The 20,606-nt window shown below is 44.5% G+C and overlaps 1 protein-coding gene across 2 annotated transcripts in view; it reads left to right on the top strand.

Annotated features, from left to right (window-relative positions):
- The window catches only part of LOC139584657 (semaphorin-3D-like), a 76,466-nt gene extending 62,714 nt beyond the window's left edge, over positions 1 to 13,752 (top strand). For both annotated transcript variants that reach the window (XM_071416758.1, XM_071416757.1), the window contains exons 16-18: positions 848 to 912; positions 1,055 to 1,194; positions 9,977 to 13,752. In XM_071416758.1, coding sequence (XP_071272859.1) covers positions 848 to 912; positions 1,055 to 1,194; positions 9,977 to 10,447 — 676 coding nt within the window. In that variant the 3' untranslated portion in view covers positions 10,448 to 13,752. The remainder of the gene's footprint in view (positions 1 to 847; positions 913 to 1,054; positions 1,195 to 9,976) is intronic.
- Positions 13,753 to 20,606: the final 6,854 nt, after the last annotated feature.

Here is a 20,606-nt window from a genome sequence, read left to right as displayed (position 1 = left end):
TAGATGCACTATTGTAAAGTGGTTGTTCCACTGGATATCATAAGGTGAATGCACCAATTTGTAAGTCGCTCTGGATAAGAGCGTCTGCTAAATGACTTAAATGTAAATGTAAAATTATGGCTGAGGAGGGGTCATGTTATTGCATTGTGAGGTATAGAGGGGGTGGTTGGTTGGTGCCAGGTGGTACTTTGAAAACTGATCTGAGGACATCTACATCTATGGGGGATAGAGAGAGATGGTGAGAGAGGGGAGAGCAAAACAGAGAAAAATATACAGGGAGGCATATATCTCAAGTTCAAGCTAAATCTATAGGATGTAGGTGGTTGACTGTGTAAACACCAATAGATCCATCCATAGCTTTCAGAGAGAGACGCAGCTTTGGAATCTCTAGTCTTTGTCCAAAACACTTGAATACCTGGCTATTGAGTTCAACTTGGCTATTGAGTTCAACTTGGCTATTGAGTTCAACTTGGCTATTGAGTTCAACTTGGCTATTGGGTTCAGCTTGGCTATTGGGTTCAGCTTGGCTATTGGGTTCAGCTTGGCTATTGAGTTCAGCTTGGCTATTGGGTTCAACTTGGCTATTGGGTTCAACTTGGCTATTGAGTTCAACTTGGCTATTGGGTTCAGCTTGGCTATTGGGTTCAACTTGGCTATTGGGTTCAGCTTGGCTATTGGGTTCAGTGTGTTCTTTATGTATCTGTGGTTGTCAGTTGTTGGGTTCAGTGTGTTATCCATATATGGTTGTTGTCAGTATGTTCATCATGTTAGACAGATGTAACAGGTTTATCAGGACAGACAGAGCAGCTTCAATCACTGTGTTTATGTATGTGTTTTGTGTTGACAGGAGAGCCAGAAGACAAGACATCAAACATGGAGACCCATCCAGCCAGTGTTGGGACACAGAGGACAGTAAGTAACAACACTGCTTCTCTGACTCCCTCTATATGGTGTGTGTGTGTTGGTGTGCGACTGTGTGCAAGTGTTAATGTGTTGCTTAGACAATCACAATATAACATGTTAACACTTTATGGATATTTTTCTGTGTTCTCAGCTCTGCATGGAGGCAGGGTGGAGGAGAGGATAATGTTTGGGGTGGAGAATAACTCGACCTTCCTGGAGTGTCTCCCCAAATCACAACAGGCCACCACACGCTGGTTCATACACAGACCTGGAGCTGAACACAGAGAGGAGGTGAGACAGAACACACACGCCAACGCATGCACACACACACACACACACACACACACACACACACACACACACACACACACACACACACACACACACACACACACACACACACACACACACACACACACACACACACACACACACACACACACACACACACACACACACTGTAGAGAGGGGTCAAAGAAGTAGTAAGTATTGTGTTATCAGAGGCTTACAGTGCTAGCATTACTAGAGAGGTTATGAGTCATCACATCCCATGTCTGATACACAGACACTTTAACTGCCTAAAACAGACACTCTCTCTGTTACATCATATACCCTTACATAACAGCATAACAACACACCCAAACAAAACAACCTGGAGGGGTGCTTAGATGTTCTAGATGGTTTATGTGCTCCTCACTCTTGTTCTGTTTCACATTGCCCCCAAATACAAAGATAATATTCTGCTCATGGCTGAGGAAACAAAGGATTACGGAAAGAGAAAGTCTCTACTGCGAGGGAACATCAACCCTTGGGTTGTCAGTCAAGCTTTCACCAATCCACTTCATATCAAATGATGTCTACATAGTGATATATTGTTACAGTGTTCAAACAGAGTCTTAACGTTACCAGTCAGTCAGCCATTTTAGGGTTAAATATTTGAAGTGTTGTACCTGAGTGCACTGTTGCCCTCTGATCGGAAGCGGAGCTAGTTTTTCACTCTAGTTTTTAGCAGAATGATCCGTTTGACTTTGGAACTCCCGGGGTTACTGTAGAAAGAGGAAGAAGAGGAAGAGGGGAGGAGGAGAGGAGGAGGTCAGGAGAAGGGTAATATGTAACAGTAGATGCATCAGGTATTCTTTGATGTTTAATGAGTAACCTTGTCTGAGACCTACACAGTCAACTGTCAACTCTCACGTTTGTAGAACAAAGAGCTGATGACCAGCGGTAAATCACTAGTGGCTTCCAGATGGAGGTCACTGATAGTGATTCACAAGCACAGTCCATCCATCACGCTCTTTCTCTTTTATTCTCTCTCTCTTCCTTACTCTACTCTCCTTTTCCTCATCTCCTCCTATCTCGTCCTCGCTCCCTGAACTCATACTGGTCGTTATGAGTCGAATTAACCTTCTAAAACCTCTGTCTCTGGTCGAGGTGGTGACTGACCGAGACCAGACACTGGAAGAGAGGGAGAGTTAGAGGGAGAGGGACAGAGAGAGGGACAAAGAGAGGGAGACTGGGAGATAAATGTGTTTGTATTGGAGGAGTGGGACCGGTAGGTGAAGTGAAGAGAAAGGGAGGGGACAGGGAGGGGAGGTTTTCGTGTTTTGGTAAGGGGAGGTGAGGAGAGAGAGACAGGTTTTTTTGTGGGAAAGGGGAGGTGAGAAGAGAGAGACAGTTTTTTTGTGGGAAAGGGGAGGTGAGAAGAGAGAGACAGGTTTTTTGTGGGAAAGGGGAGGTGAGAAGAGAGAGACAGTTTTTTTGTGGGAAAGGGGAGGTGAGGAAAGCAGCTCATTGAGGTTGACACTCATCTCCTGAACCAGACCATAGAGATTGGTCTAGTCATCACCTCCAGCCACTGTGTGTGTGTGTGTGTGTGTGTGTGTGTGTGTGTGTGTGTGTGTGTGTGTGTGTGTGTGTGTGTGTGTGTGTGTGTGTGTGTGTGTGTGTGTGTGTGTGTGTGTGTGTGTGTGTGTGTGTGTGTGTGTGTGTGTGTGTGTGTGTGTGTGTGTGTGTGTGTGTGTGTGTGTGTGTGTGTGTGTGTGTGTGTGTGCTTGCAACAGCGTTCCCCCACATGGGAAACCATAGCCCAGGCAAGGCCATGTGTTTGTGGGTTAGAAACACAATGGGAAGGAGGTTGAACGATTGGATGCAGGAGTTCTCTCTCTGGAATAGTTTGACCCTGACTATGTTGAATGGTGTGGATACATGCTATACATTTTTTTTCTTAATTTTCAAATAAAGGAGAAGTCCCACAGAGAGCAACATTCACACTAACAGCTGTCCAGATACAGTACATGCTACTGGTGGAATGACCTTTAGAGGAGCTTTCATTTATCAACCTGTATTATATATTGTTTGTGTGGTCTTACAGCTGGACTTTAATATAGGAGCAGGTGATGTCTGTTTTATTTGACTTTCCATCCTATTTTTTATTTCATCATTTCAGACCCTTCCCATCAGCCTTTTCCCTTCTTCCCTCTGTCCTCCGTCTCATTCCACCTGCCCCCGACCTCTCCTCAATCCCTTCCTCCCTTCCAACATCTTCACCCTATGTTTCATCTGTTTCTTTCTTCTCCCCCTTCTCCTCTCCCCCTCTCACCATAATAAGAATCATGTTAGAATTATGTGAAAAATACATTCCACTCTACAAACTACATTCAGATTCCTCCTGAAACCTCCTGACACTTTTGTAGAGGATGTATGTGTAATAGCACTGTGGTAAGTACTCGTGTAGAACCTCTTTATATGGGCTTACCATGTTTACTTCTGAATCCAGACTCATCATGTCACAGCTGTAGTAGACTTGTACACATCATCAATGTCAAGATGGAGAGATACTCTACTTACACACACACACACACACATATACGCACACACTGATCACACACACACACTAGCTGGCCTTAATGCGCGGGACATGAATGATCTCTTCCACATCAAACCACCCCAATCTATAGCTAGAGGACTCCTTATATCTCCAGGAGTGATACCAATATTTTTTTTCTGCTTTAAGTCTGTCTTCCCAGTAGCCTACTTGGTGTGTGAACTGCTGACTGCTCATAACTTGCAGCTGATTTAGGGGCACGGCAATTTGTGACTGTTGTTGTTTTGGTAGTCAGTGGCTCTATAGGACGGGGAGTGGTTTCACTGCTTTTCTGAGTATATAACCAGCTTCCCACGCTCCATCTCAGTGTGCTTCATTCTATAGCTCGAGGACTCTTGATATCTCCAGGAGTGATAAGTATAATTGTTGTCTTCATCTGTTGTTGTCTAGTATTGTCTTTTTGCTAGCTAGGGCCATCTACTTTAAGTGCTGTCTGTCTTCCCAGTAGCCTACTTGGTGTGTGAACTGCTGACTGCTCATAACCTGCAGATGATTGTTGACACAACCAGGATTAAGGGACAGGGCGATTTGTGACTGCTGTTGTTTTGATAATCAGTGGCTGTATTGGAGGGGGAGTGGTTTCTCTTCTTCTAGGCAGTCAGTATTTAGTACCGGGAAGTGCGCTCTTCACCTCCAGTAGGAAATTAGTGTTAGTACTTCAGTCTAATATAATAAGCCATTTAGCAGAGGCTTTTATCCAAAGCGACTTACAATCAATTGCTCAATTGGTAGAGTATGGTGCCTTTCAACACCAGGATAGTGGGTTTGATTCCCGGGACCATCTGTACTTAAAATGTATGCATGCATGATTGTAAGTCGCTTTGGATAAAAGCCTCTGCTAAATGGCTTATTATATTAGACTGAAGTACTAACACTAATTTCCTACTGGAGGTGAAGAGCGCACTTCCCGGTACTAAGGACCTCAGAGGACCAGTCTCCTCTGTTTTCTCAGCGGGAGCTGTCATCGGTTGTGTCAACGGCAGTCTCGTCGCCAAAACCAAGACAGTTCTGCGGAGTTGTTTGAGGGAGGAAAGAGAGGAAGGCTCCACACCACTCTCTCATTTAAGTATCTTACCTAGTTATTTTCAGATCTCATAGAGTTTTTTTGTAGCTTTGCCAACTGTGTGTCTTTTCTATACCTGTTAGCTTTACATATGCTCCCCACCCCTTGGCTGCAACCCTTCCAATTTATTGTACCCTGCGCGAACAACCCATGTGGAATTCCTGGTCCCCAGCAGTGGTTGGAACTGCCGATCTGCGGTCAAGAACGCCACGTTCATCTTAGCCTATGCTGACTTTTTGGCCCTTAACGTAAAGATGAATCCCCCTAGAGAACAATGCTACTCCAGCTGCTCTCTTGTCATCTGACTACGTGTTCTCTCATAGTCCGAGAGCATCTGGTCATCGCGGTAGAGGCACAGGGCTACTCATTTCACCTAAATGCAGAAATTGATTTTCTCTTTTGTCTCTCACTCATCTGTCCATCTCCTAATTTGAATTCCATTATGTCACTGTCAAATGTCCACTCAAGATTCACATTGTTGTCATCTATCGCCCACCAGATGCCTTTAGCGAGTTCCTCAATTGAGCTTGACACCTTGATAAGCTAATTTCCTGACCGGTGGCTCAGCGCTCTTCGTACTGGCCAACTTCAACCTCCCGATGTCTGCCTTCGATTCATTTCTTTCCAACTCTTTGATTCCCCTCCTTGCCTATTTTTACCTCACCCATTCCCAGTCCCCTCCCACTCACAAGGCAGGCAATATGCTTGACTTCATCTTTACTAGAGGCTGTTCGCCTACTAACCTCACCGAAACCCCCTTTCAAGTCTCGGATCACAATTTTTCCCCCCTCTCCTCAAATCCTAACCACTCAGCCCCTACCAGATGGTCAATTGCCATCACAATCCTCGCTCTCTCTCTCTTCCGCTACTCTCTCCTCTTCTATCCTATCATCACTCTCTTCTGCTAAATCCATCTACCTCCTATCTCCTGGTTCTGCCTCATCGACCCTGCTCTCCTTCCTTTCCGCATCCTATGACTTGCACTGTCTCCTTTCCTCCTGGTCGACTCAGCCCTTCCCTCCTGCTCTGTGGCTGAGTGACTCATTGCAAGCTTACAGAACAGGGCTGTGGGCAGCTAAGTGAAAATGGAGGTAAACAAACATCCGGAGTACCTTTCGTATGTTCACTCCCTCCTCTCCTTTTTTCCCTCTTTATCCACTGTAATGCCACTTTCTATCGCTCTACATTTCAAGCTTCTTCCTCTAACCCCAGGAAACTCTTTTCCACCTTATCGTTCCTCCTTAATCCTCTGACAATCCCCCTCCCTCCTCTCTCTGCAGACGACTTTGTCAACAACTTTGAAAAGAAGGTTAACGACATCCTCTCCTCATTCACTCAGCCTAATGAGTCCACTGGTCTCACTCACACAGCTACCCTATGCCTTGATCTTTTTCTCCCCTCTCTCCAGATGAGAAACTAGTGAGATCTGGCCGCACGACAACCTGCCCGCTCGACTCCATCTCTTCCTCCCTTCTCCAGACCATCTCTGGAGACCTTCTACCATTCCTCACTTCCCTCATCAACTCATCCACTGGATGCGTCCCCTCTGACTTCAAAATTGCCAGTGTTTCTCCCCTCCTCAAGAAACCAACACTCTCTGACATCAAAAACTACAGACTACATCCCTTCTTTCTTTTATTTCCAAAACCGTTGAGCATGCTATCTCTGACCAACACTCTCGCTATCTCTCTCAGAACAATCTTCTTGATCCTAACCAGTCAGGCTTCAAGATGGGTCACTCAACCGGGACTGCTCTTCTCTGTGTCATGGAGGCTCTCCAAACTGCCAAAGCTGACTCTCTCTTCTGTTCTCATCCTCCGAGATCTATCTGCTGCCTTCGACTCCATGAACCATCAGATCCTCCTCTCCACCCTTTCAGGGCTGGGTGTCTCAGTCTCAGCACACTCTTGGATTGCATCCTACCTGGTAGGACGGTCCTACTAGGTGACATGGAGAGGATCTGTGTCTGCACCACATACTTTCACTACTGGTGTCCCCCAGGTTTTGGTTCTAGGCCGGTTCAACTACTTTTCTTCTCCTCTTCTCTCTATACACCAAGTCACTCGGCTCCGTCATATCCTCACATGGTCTCTCCTATCATAGCTATGCTGATAACACTCAACTACTTTTCTCCTTCCCCCCTTCTTACATCCATGTGGCGACAAGCATCTATGTGTACCTGGTATATATCTCAGTTTGGATGTTGGCCCACCACCTCAAGCTCAACATCGACAAATGGAGCGTCTCTTCCTACCAGGGAAGGCCTGCCCGCTCAAGGCCTCTCCATCACAGTTTACGTCTCCACGGTGTCCCTTTCCCAGAGTGCAAAGAACCTTGGCGTGACCCTGGACAACACCCTGTCGTTCTCTGCAAACATCAAAACAGTGACTCGAACCTGCAGGTTCATGCTCTTCAACATCCATAGAGTACGACCCTACCTCACACAGGAAGTGGCGCAGGTCCTAATCCAGAAACTTGTCAGTTCCCGTCTGCACTACTGCAACTCTCTGTTGGCTGGGCTCTTTGCTTGTGCCATCAAACCCCTGCAACTTATCCAGAACTCTGCATCCCGCCTGGTGTTCAACCTTTCCAAGTTCGTGTCACCCCGCTCCTCCGCACACTCCACTGGCTTCCAGAAGAAGCTCGCATTCACTACAAGACCAGGGTGTTTGCATACAGAGGAGCAAGAGGAACTGCCTCTCCCTACCTTCAGGCTATACTCAAACCCTACACCCCAACCTGATTACTACGTTCTGCCACCTCTGGTCTCTTGGCTCTCCCACCCCTATGGGAGGGCAGCTTCTGCTCAGCCCAGTCCAAGCTTTTCTCTGTCTTGGCACCACAATGATGGAACCAGCTTTAACCTGAAGCTAAGACAGCAGAGTCTCTTCCCATCTTCCAAAAGCATCTGTAACCCTACCTCTACAAATAATATCTTAAATAATCCCACAGTACCCTCCCTCACACCCCCTCCTCTGCCCCCCTCCCCCCGCCCCTCGAAAAGCCTTTCGTGAACTAACAGTCATACTTTACTTTTTTCCCCCTTACTAGCTCTGACTGCTGATATTGATAGTTTATTGATAAAAATGTACTTACTCTGACTGAGATATGTGGTTGTCCCACCTAGAAATGTTTAAATGAAATGGAAGTCACTCTGGATAAGAGCATCTGCTAAATGACTCAAATGTCAAACTGTCTGTGTTTTCAGTTTATTAACCTCTGGCAGGTGGTAAGAGAGCAGACTGAGGGGGGAAGTATGCATTGAAGCACTCCCGCTTGCTTCCTCTTTATCTCAGTCACACACACACACACACACACAGCCCAGCTGTGTTGTTTTAGGCCATGCCACCTGATGAATCATGGTGGATGTTAGTGAGCATGAAGAATGGATCGTTATCACTCTGATATGCTAGCACCGCGGACCCTGACACTGACACACACACACACACCTCTGACCCCATCCGTCAACACACACCGCATCCAAACCCTTAATGTGCATCCTGTTCCAAGGGTCATTACCGTGCTTAAAACACCTTGGGTACAACTTAGCCGTGTGTTTGTCAGCACTGTGGGAGGTATTGGCGTGTGTGACGTGTTGTTGAAGGGTTACAATCTGGTGTTGATAGGTCTGGTATCCCTGTTAGGCCAGAGATCATACATTCCATATGTTTCATACATATCATATAGGTTTGTTAATGTTGTCTTGCTTATTGCCCTGCTTATTTTTTCCTGGGTGAGTTAGGCTTAAAGTCTGTCCAATGTTTAATTCCTATTCTAGATGATTCCCAGCAAACCAAAATTGGTTCTGTGAAAGTTCCCAGAACATTCGTTAGTTCGCAGCAAATGTTCTCAAAACACAAAAACTGTCCAATCATTTTTATTTAACCTATATTTAACAAGGCAAGTCAGTTAAGAAAAACTTCTTATTTACAATGACGGCCTACACCGGCCAAACCCGGACGACGCTGGGCCAGTTCTGCGGCACCCTATGGGACTCCCAATCACATCCGGTTGTGATACAGCCTCAATTCGAACCAGGGTGTCTATAGTGACGCTTCTGAGATGCAGTGCCTTAGACCGCTGTGCCACTCGGAAGCCCACTAGTCATGCTGATGATTATATAATGTTTGTATAAAACATTTGCCTGATGTTGCAAGAACATTCCTAGACCACATTTAGTCTATTCTTTAAATGTTCCCAGAATGTTTCATTAGGTTGTGGGAACCGTCTGGTGGGAACATTGTGGGGACATCACAGAAGATATGTTCTCAAAACACAAAAATGGTCCAATTATGCAGATGATTCTACAATGTTTCTTTTAGGATGCAAAAAAACATTCACCTGATGTTGCAAGAACGTTGCTAGAACACATTTAATCTGTTTTTTTAAGGTTCCCATAATGTTTCTTTAGGTTGTGGGAACATTGTGGGGCTATGACAAAAGATAGTTTCCCAAAACATAAAAACTGTCCAGTTGTGCTGACATTCCGATAATGTTTGTATCAGGGAGCATAAAACATTCCTATGATGTTGTAAGAATGTTGACACAACAGACTTTCTGAGTTCTTTAAAGGTTCCCAGATCATTTAATTAGGTTGTGGGAACAGTGTGGGTACAAGAGATAGGTTCCCAAAGCACAAAATATGCTCAGTTGTGATGACATTCATACAATGTTTATGTTGAACAGGACTTTCCTATAATATTGTAAGAATGTTGCCAGAACACCTGGTCTAAGTTCTTTAAAGGGTCCCAGAACATTTAATTAAATTATGGTCGCTGTCTGGGATGTTGCACGAATATGCACAGAACATTCCCACAATGTTACACAATGTTCCACAATTTCCAAATAAGTCAGTTATGAAATTCATAGCAAATTCATTCATACACTGTGTTATTATAGCTGGAAACCTAATGAGAACTTTTGGGGAATGTTCTGTGGTGGTTGTTTTATACAGCATTCTTTGAATGTTTTTGCGATGTTATCATACTAATGTTAGATAAAACCCTAACTAAAACTGGGAATTTTAGCTAATGTTTTGGGAATGTTCCCGGTTTGCTGGGTTGTCTCTGTAGAGTACTATATGAATGTTTATAGCTAATATTCTGTAATTTCACCCCCTCTCCCAGGTGAGGCCAGATGACAGAGTGGTCCATACAGGCCAAGGTCTCCTCATTCGCTCTCTCCATCCTGCTGATGCCGGCATGTACGTGTGTATGGCACAGGAGCACACACACTTCACACACACTCTGGTCCGCCTCACGCTGCGCCTCATTTCCTACGGGCATCTTGACGGGCGGCCAAAGCCCAGCAAGGACCCCAGTGTTGAGGTTCGCCCCGGGGCAGAGTCTCGTCAGCGCTATAAGGACTACCTGCGTGTGATGAGTTCTCCCATTGGCTCGCTGGAGGAGTACTGTGATTCGCTTTGGCTGGAGAAGAGGCCGGCCAGTAGGAGAGGTGGAAGAGGGCAGGGGGTGGGGAAATGGAAACACATCCAGGAGCTGAAGAAAAGCAGGAACAGACGACACCACGGAGAGAGGAATGGAGAGAGGGATAAAGAGATGGATGGAGAGAGGGTAGTGCTGCAGAGGAGAGGATGAGCTGGTGAGGATACCAAAGAGGAGTGAGAACAGCAGTCACAAAAAGTTTCATTAGGGGAAACCATCAATGTTTATAGCGGTAAAGGGGGGCCATGGGTAAGATGATCAAATAAGTAGTTAGAATTGAGGGAAAGTTATAGGGACCACAATACAATCTTAGAAAAAAATTACTATTTTCTATATTTTAGAATAATAATGAAGACATCACAACTATGAAATAACACATATGGAATCATGTAGTATCCAAAAAAGTGTGAACTTCTTCGGGATCGGTATCCCGTCCATGGGACTGTTGAGCTAACGTAGGCTAATGCAATTAGCATGAGGTTGTAAGTAACAAGAACATTTCCCAGGACATAGACATATCTGAAATTGGTTGAAAGCTTAAATTCTTGTTAAGGATCCGCACCTTTTTTTTCAATTTTTGCCTAATAATGACATACCCAAATCTAACTGCCTGTAACTTAGGCCCTGAAGCAAGGATATGCATATTCTTGGTACCATTTGAGGAAACACTTTGAAGTTTGTTGAAATGTGAAAGGAATGTCGGAGAATATAACACAATAGATCTGGTAAAAGATAATACAAAGAAAAAACCAACCATTATTTTGTATTTTTTTGTTCAATCATCTTTGAAATGCAAGAGAAAGGCCATAATGTATTATTCCAGCCCAGTTGCAATTCAGATTTTGGCCAATAGATCGCAGCAGTGTATGTGCAAGGTTTTAGACTGATCCAATCAACCATTGCATTTCTGTTCAAAATGTTGCATCAAGACTGCCTAAATGTGCCTAGTTTGTTTATTCATATTTTTTCATGTTCAAAACTGTGCACTCTACTCAAACAATAGCATGGTATTATTTCACTGTAATAGCTACTGTAAATTGGACAGTGCGGTTAGATTTAAAAAATCTAAATATATTTTATACTTGAAGTTCTTCAAAGTAGCCACCCTTTGCCTTGATGACAGCTTTGCACACTCTTAGCATTCTCTCAACCAGCTTCATGAGGTAGTTACCTGGAATGCATTTCAATTAACAGGTGTGCCTTGTTAAAAGTTAATTTGTGGAATTTCTTTCCTTCTTAATGCGTTTGAGACAATTGTGTTGTGACAAGGAAATGTTGGTATACAGAAGATAGCCCTATTTGGTAAAATACCAAGTCCATATTATGGCAAGAATAGCTCAAACAAGCAAAGATAAATGCCAGTCCATTATTACCTTAAGAAATGAATGTCAGTCAATCTGGAACATTTCAAGAACTTTGAAAGTTTCTTCACGTGCAGTCACTAAAACCATTGAGCGCTATGATGAAACTGGCTCCCATAAGAACCGCCACAGGAAAGGAAGACCCAGAGTTACCTCTTCTGCAGAGGATAAGTTCATTTGAGTTACCAGCCTCAGACATCGGCAATTAACTGCACTTCAGATTGCACCTCACAGAGTTCAAGTAACAGACACATCTCAACATCAACTGTTCAGAGGAGACTGCATGAATCAGGCCTTCGTGGTCGAATTGCTGCAAAGAAACCACTACTAAAGGCCAGCAATAAGAAGAAGATACTTGCTTGGGCCAAGAAACACGAGCAATGGACATTAGACCGGTGGAAATCTGTCCTTTGGTCTGATGAGTCCAAATTTGAGATTTTTGTTCCAACCGCCGTGTCTTTGTGAGAGGCAGAGTAGATGAACGGATGATCTCCGCATGTATGGTTCCCAATATGAAGCATGGAGGAGGAGGTGTGATGGTATGGGGGTGCTTTGCTGGTGACATTATGCAGCGGTACTCCATCCCATCTGGTTTGCGCTTAGTGGGACTATAATTTGTTTTTCAACAGCACAATGACCCAGAACACACCTTCAGGCTGTGTAAAGGCTATTTGACCAAGGAGGAGAGTGATGGAGTGCTGCATCAGATGACCTGTTCTCCACAATCACCCGACCTAAAACCAATTGAGATGGTTTGGGATGAGTTGGACGGCAGAGTGAAGGAAAAGCAGCCAATAAGTGCTCAGCAAATGTGGAAACTCCTTCAAGACTGTAGGAAAAGCATTCCAGGTGACTACCTCTTGAAGCTGGTTGAGAGGATGCAAAGTGGTCATCAAGGCAAAGGGTGGCTACTTTGAAGAATCTAAAATCTAAATTATATTTTCATTTGTTTAGCACTTTTTTGGTTACTACATGATTCCATGTGTATTATTTCATAGTTTTGATGTCCTCACTATTATTATGCCCTGTAGAAAATAGTAAAAATAGCGAGAAAAAAACCCCTTGAATGAGTAGGTGTGTCCAAACTTTTGACTGGTACTGTACTTCCCTCGCCATTCTGCGGGACAGCAGTGCTTGGCAAACAGGAGCGAAGAGCACCATGTTCCATCCCCATTCATTAGAGGTGACCAATATCACAAGTTATTCCTCCTTCCTCCATCAACATAAACATCATTTTCTTTGACAATTTAACTAGCGCCCTGCTGATGTTGCCAGCCCACCAGCTCTCACGGTCTCATTTCAGAATTAAACGTTCATCCATTTTTCACAAACACAACATTTTTTAATTGTTCCAATCAGATTTCAAAGTGTTTAAGGTTAAGTTCAGGCATTAACTCCAAATTCTCAAGGTTAGTCATTAACTCCGAATGGTTAAGGTTAGGGTTAGGTTAAGGTAAGGGTTACGTTTTTTGGATAGGCTTAAAACAAAAATTACTTTCTATTGCTAGATTTTAACTTTCAATCTGAGGCAGATGCTTATCCACCATTCCCTTCCACAACACCCTAGCAAAACCAGTGTTCACTGTTGTCCCTAGTGGCCAGTTTCCACGTCATCTCCCGTCGTCCTCAGACATGGATGGACGTTGAATACTGACTTGTATCACGGGTGACATGGCTAAGCCCAGTATGGTCTGAGTTCACAACAAGTGTGTGATGTCACTGAACTTAGCTGCATCACTTCTAGCCATGACCCTATTTGATCCTATTGAGACGTGGCCCATAGGTCAGTAGTGTGTGTGTTAATCAGATGCATTCATGTTGAATGACTGTAAATACTTCTATAACATGTACAGGAGAAACTGCATGCTCTAGATAAGCTTAGCTACGACCTATTCTACTGCTACTATAATAATCATGTTTTATGTCTGGAATGAACAAAGAATCATATTTTTGTACAAAGTGAATGATTCTGTTTTTGTAGGTGTATTTTGTTATTGTCTAAAAGTTATTTAAATAAACTCTTGCCTTATAATCCTGAATGAGTATGGAGAGGGAGAGAGAATGAGACAGAGAAATAAAAAGTGAGTCATAAGTGTATTTTTGTACCGCAGTGAACTTTTTCAGCTCAGCTGGTCCAGTCCTGATATAACAGCAGCCTTGCGCACACACACACACACACACACACACACACACACACACAAGCACAGACACACACACACAGACACACACGTATGCACACACACACAGACACACACACTGCATGGAGATGTCAGGATGATTCAGTTCCAGCTGGTCGTAGATGCTGTAGGGCAGAACTGTGTGTGTCTGGGAGATACAGCTGATGTGCAGGATATATTGGTTTGTCAGTATTGGGCTGATAGGACAGACTTTAACAGCATAAAGCTTAAGGGGTTTTTGGTTCCGAAAAGGTCTTGTGGTCTTGCGATGTTATATAACCTCTGGATTCTGAATAGATAGTTAGTGTTGTATTATTGAGTATATTGCTCTGGCAACATTAACATTAGTCTGACAATGTAATTGACTGTGTATCACCTCATGACTGTCCCTAATTACTATCATGAGTTTACTTAGATATGATTGGTTTAAGTAATGCAATTCCTCAAATATGATTAGTTTAGATGGCATCTCCTTTGTCCTTTGCTGACTGGTATGAGTAGACAGTTGTAGATCAACCTTAGATAAGAGTCTAGATTTGATTGACCTTGTTACCCTGACATGCTCCCTAAGGCTTGATTCCATTTGGGTCCCTATCCCTTCACCTACATGCTGTATGTTTTCCTTGACCTATGCAGTAGCACCTTCCCCTTTCCCCTGCTTTCCTTGTTAGTGATGGTCCTTGTAGCCTTACAATAGACTTAAAGATGCACTCTGGGATCTTAAGCACCATTTTTTTTACACATATTGCACAAATTGGATTTGTAAAATATCATACAAATTGCAAAATGTGTAAAATATCACAAGAAATGGATGACGTAGTACACAATTGGATGATGTAGTACACAAAGACTGTGACTCATTTTGGCTTGTGAGCACAACTTTTAACTGCTGGCTGAAATTATACAAACGTTTTGAGAGTGTGTAACCGATGTGAAATGGCTATCTAGTTAGCGGTGGTGCGCGCTAATAGCCTTTCAATCGGTGACGTCACTTGCTCTGAGACCTTGAAGTAGTGGTTCCCCTTGCTCTGCAAGGGCCGCGACTTTTGTGGAGCGATGGGTAACGATGCTTCGTGGGTGACTGTTGTTGATGTGTGCAGAGGGTCCCTGGAAAGCGACCGGGTCGGGGCGAGGGGACGGACTAAAGTTAAAACTGTTACATTGATGCTGTTGACCCGGATCACTGGTTGCTGCGGAAAAGGAGGAGGTCGAAAGGGGGGTGAATGTAACCGATGTGAAATGGCTAGCTAGTTAGCGGTGATGCATGCTAATAGCCTTTCAATCGGTGACGTCACTTGCTCTGAGACCTTGAAGTAGTGGTTCCCCGCGGCTTTTGTGGAGCGATGGGTAACGATGCTTCGTGGGTGACTGTTGTTGATGTGTGCAGAGGGTCCCTGGTTCGCGCCCTGGTCGGGGCGATTGGACGGACGTAAAGTTAAACTGTTACAAGTGCATCTTTAATATAGCTTCAGCCATGTTCATTTCTCCTATCTATAGAAATAACTGAAGCACACAGGAAGGACACACAATTTTGGAAATTGCTTTAAATATTATTGCAGTTGTTGTATGGCATTGAAAAACACTGCTTGGTGTAAAAGGTTGTTTCTCTCGCATCATTTGATGCTAGAACATATACATTGTCCTTCTCCCGCAGCGATTTCCCTCTCTGTCCCAGAACAATGATGATAAATATTTCAGCTTGACTGTGCGTTGCATTGAGGAGCTCTTCTATCTCGGCCTATTGCTTATTTATCAGTACGAGGAACAGAACACAGAGGATCTCTCTCTCTCTCTCTCTCTCTGAAAGTAACAGGAGACCAGGGGGAGCAGAGGAGCCAAACAAGGCACAGCTTTATGATTAACCTCCATCAGAGAGCAGAGAGAAGCCTGAAACAACAGTCTTATGATTAACCTCCATCAGAGAGCAGAGAGAAGCCTGAAACAACAGTCTTATGATTAACCTCCATCAGAGAGCAGAGAGAAGCCTGAAACAACAGTCTTATGATTAACCTCCATCAGAGAGCAGAGAGAAGCCTGAAACAACAGTCTTATGATTAACCTCCATCAGAGAGCAGAGAGAAGCCTGAAACAACAGTCTTATGATTAACCTCCATCAGAGAGCAGAGAGAAGCCTGAAACAACAGTCTTATGATTAACCTCCATCAGAGAGCAGAGAGAAGCCTGAAACAACAGTCTTATGATTAACCTCCATCAGAGAGCAGAGAGAAGCCTGAAACAACAGTCTTATGATTAACCTCCAGCAGAGAGCAGAGAGAAGCCTGAAACAACAGTCTTATGATTAACCTCCATCAGAGAGCAGAGAGAAGCCTGAAACAACAGTCTTATGATTAACCTCCATCAGAGAGCAGAGAGAAGCCTGAAACAACAGTCTTATGATTAACCTCCATCAGAGAGCAGAGAGAAGCCTGAAACAACAGTCTTATGATTAACCTCCATCAGAGAGCAGAGAGAAGCCTGAAACAACAGCCTTATGATTAACCTCCATCAGAGAGCAGAGAGAAGCCTGAAACAACAGTCTTATGATTAACCTCCATCAGAGAGCAGAGAGAAGCCTGAAACAACAGCCTTAATCTGCCCATTATAATGCTCACACACATTGTTAACACATTGTTTAATGTTCACACAACAGTAATCGCATTACCACAATATTTCATTGTCAGTGTAATCTCTGTTTCGTGGTTGTTTTCTTCTTATGCTTTCTGAGGTTGTCAGAAGACCACAGGAATCACTGGGGGAAATCCTGCATTTGTTTCTAAATGTTTTATACTCTCCGATGGTCTCACATATCCATTAGTATGGGATTGTGTTCCAGTCATACCCTTGGCCCCACTTCTGCCCCTTTCACCAAACTCCCACTGTCTCACAGAGAGTTAGCCCACTCCATAGAGAGAGGAGAGAGGGAAAGACAAGGAAAGAGAAAGACAGAGGAGAAAGGTGATGAGAGGGGCTATATGAGTAGGAATGGACAGCATCAGAAGGGCAATGAAGGGAGAGGGGAGGATGAAGTGTGGTTAAGGCTGGAGGCTTGATGGGTTGCATCAAGAGGTGAGCAGAATGGGTGAGAGGTCTGAGAGAGGGAGCGGGTGGACTAGAACAGAGAGCAGTAGACGGAGAAAGAGTTCTCTACAGGGGTAGAGGAGGGGGACAGGGAGGGGTAGAGGGCATTGGCAGGGCACAGTCAGAGGAGCAGGGGTCTACAGAACTGGACAAGCAGAAAACAGCCTGCTAGTTAGAGTCCCCAGGACCCAGACACCAGACAGACATTACCAGATCCCAAGTTAACCTCCACTGCTAAGCACTGCTCTGTGACCATATTTACATATTAAAGCTATAATGTAACTGTTCTCAAATTCATAGACAAAGCAATGGATGCAAGGACTGTCCATCCATGATATCAAAATGATCAAATATCAAATATTATTACAGTGTTGTTTACATGTATGTTGTTTACAAACATTGAAGTAAAGCAAACCTTATATTTTGTGATCTGATAGGGTACGACAGTTGAACTAAGCTAACAAGTTGAATTCTTCAAGAATCATTGGGTATAATTTATAAATCCCAAAATGTATGTAGCAACTGCAGATTCTAGTTTTAAAGTTTCAGGGATTTTGTAACACACCCATTTTTTTCGTTCAGATATAAAATGAAGAGTAATGGCAAGGGAAATTGTTTATTGCTGCTTCTGCTGTAGAATTGCAAAGTGAAACTTCAGGGTTTCATGGGCTATGCACAGAATGTTCACCAGTGTTGCCCATCTGCTCTCTTCGCCAGATCCACCCATAGCGCTTGGGATTGACTGAGTGCCTCCTCTGTGGCTCAGTATACTTTTTGATCAAGGGCTAGTAGTAGCTCTCTGCTTTTCTCACATGATTTTATTTCCTCACGGTGAAACACACTGATGTGAGTTTGTTTGTGTGTTATGTCTTAGCCCTCTCTAGAGGGAACCAGTGGATCAGTCACGGTGCCTCTGCGTGTCTCTACGCCTGACTAAAACACAACCCAGTCTGTCTGTCTGTCTGTCTGAGTGCTCATTGGATAAGAGGGGTCAGTCAGTAGGTCAGGCTAACTGCCCCAGACAGACAGACATGAGAGGGGAAGAGGAAGACAAAGAGAAAGAGAGTGTGTGAGTTGATGTGATTGGTGTAATGAGAGTCTGCTGTAAACCCTGCTATGAGAGGTGAGAAGAGACCTTACGGACAGACACAAATAAAGGCTTGAGGCTTTCAGTAGGCCTATGTTATTGTTTAGGGTGTGTTCACAATGGCCTCATAGTATTTCCATACAGATAATGGAATCCACACAGAATTATTGTAATGCTACAACAAACCTAATAGTATAACAGTCCAGTGACCTGAAACATCATTGATTTCCACGATCTTGGTGTCAGTAAGTATATGTTTGTATGTGAGTTAGCTCATTCACAGTGGTGTAAAATACTTTTGTAAAAATACGTTAAAGTACTACTTAAGTAATTTTTGGGGGTATCTGTACTTTACTCTTTATATATTTGACAACTTTTACTTTTTCTTCACTACATTCCTAAAGAAAATAATGTACTTTTTTACGCCGTACATTTTCCCTGACACCCAAAAGTACTCATTACATTTTGAATGCTTAGCAGGACAGTAAATGGTTCAATTCACACACTTATCAAGACAACATCCCTGGTCATCCCTACTGCCTCTGATCTGGAGGACTCACTAAACAGAGAACATCCCTGGTCATCCCTACTGCCTCTGATCTGGAGGACTCACTAAACAGAGGACATCCCTGGTCATCCCTACTGCCTCTGATCTGGAGGACTCACTAAACAGAGAACATCCCAGGTCATCCCTACTGCCTCTGATCTGGAGGACTCACTAAACAGAGAACATCCCTGGTCATCCCTACTGCCTCTGATCTGGAGGACTCACTAAACAGAGAACATTCCTGGTCATCCCTACTGCCTCTGATCTGGAGGACTCACTAAACAGAGAACATCCCTGGTCATCCCTACTGGCTCTGATCTGGAGGACTCACTAAACAGAGAACATCCCTGGTCATCCCTACTGCCTCTGATCTGGAGGACTCACTAAACAGAGAACATCCCAGGTCATCCCTACTGCCTCTGATCTGGAGGACTCACTAAACAGAGGACATCCCTGGTCTTCCCTACTGTCTCTGATCTGGAGGACTCACTAAACAGAGAACATCCCTGGTCATCCCTACTGCCACTGATCTGGAGGACTCACTAAACAGAGAACATCCCTGGTCATCCCTACTGCCTCTGATCTGGAGGACTAACTAAACAGAGAACATCCCAGGTCATCCCTACTGCCTCTGATCTGGAGGACTCACTAAACAGAGAACATCCCTGGTCATCCCTACTGCCTCTGATCTGGAGGACTCACTAAACAGAGAACATTCCTGGTCATCCCTACTGCCTCTGATCTGGAGGACTCACTAAACAGAGAACATCCCTGGTCATCCCTACTGCCTCTGATCTGGAGGACTCACTAAACAGAGAACATCCCTGGTCATCCCTACTGGCTCTGATCTGGAGGACTCACTAAACAGAGAACATCCCTGGTCATCCCTACTGCCTCTGATCTGGAGGACTCACTAAACAGAGAACATCCCTGGTCATCCCTACTGCCTCTGATCTGGAGGACTCACTAAACAGAGAACATTCCTGGTCATCCCTACTGCCTCTGATCTGGAGGACTCACTAAACAGAGGACATCCCTGGTCATCCCTACTGCCTCTGATCTGGAGGACTCACTAAACAGAGAACATCCCAGGTCATCCCTACTGCCTCTGATCTGGAGGACTCACTAAACAGAAAACATCCCTGGTCATCCCTACTGCCTCTGATCTGGAGGACTCACTAAACAGAGAACATTCCTGGTCATCCCTACTGCCTCTGATCTGGAGGACTCACTAAACAGAGAACATCCCTGGTCATCCCTACTGCCTCTGATCTGGAGGACTCACTAAACAGAGAACATCCCTGGTCATCCCTACTGGCTCTGATCTGGAGGACTCACTAAACAGAGAACATCCCTGGTCATCCCTACTGCCTCTGATCTGGAGGACTCACTAAACAGAGAACATCCCTGGTCATCCCTACTGCCTCTGATCTGGAGGACTCACTAAACAGAGGACATCCCTGGTCATCCCTACTGCCTCTGATCTGGAGGACTCACTAAACAGAGAACATCCCTGGTCATCCCTACTGGCTCTGATCTGGAGGACTCACTAAACAGAGAACATTCCTGGTCATCCCTACTGCCTCTGATCTGGAGGACTCACTAAACAGAGGACATCCCTGGTCATCCCTACTGCCTCTGATCTGGAGGACTCACTAAACAGAGAACATCCCTGGTCATCCCTACTGCCTCTGATCTGGAGGACTCACTAATCAGAGAACATTCCTGGTCATCCCTACTGCCTCTGATCTGGAGGACTCACTAAACAGAGAACATTCCTGGTCATCCCTACTGCCTCTGATCTGGAGGACTCACTAAACAGAGGACATCCCTGGTCATCCCTACTGCCTCTGATCTGGAGGACTCACTAAACAGAGAACATCCCAGGTCATCCCTACTGCCTCTGATCTGGAGGACTCACTAAACAGAGAACATCCCTGGTCATCCCTACTGCCTCTGATCTGGAGGACTCACTAATCAGAGAACATTCCTGGTCATCCCTACTGCCTCTGATCTGGAGGACTCACTAAACAGAGAACATCCCTGGTCATCCCTACTGGCT

This window comes from Salvelinus alpinus, chromosome 9 (assembly GCF_045679555.1).
Source record: "Salvelinus alpinus chromosome 9, SLU_Salpinus.1, whole genome shotgun sequence".
Taxonomy (NCBI): domain Eukaryota; kingdom Metazoa; phylum Chordata; class Actinopteri; order Salmoniformes; family Salmonidae; genus Salvelinus; species Salvelinus alpinus.
This window is presented reverse-complemented; position numbering and strand designations above follow the sequence as displayed.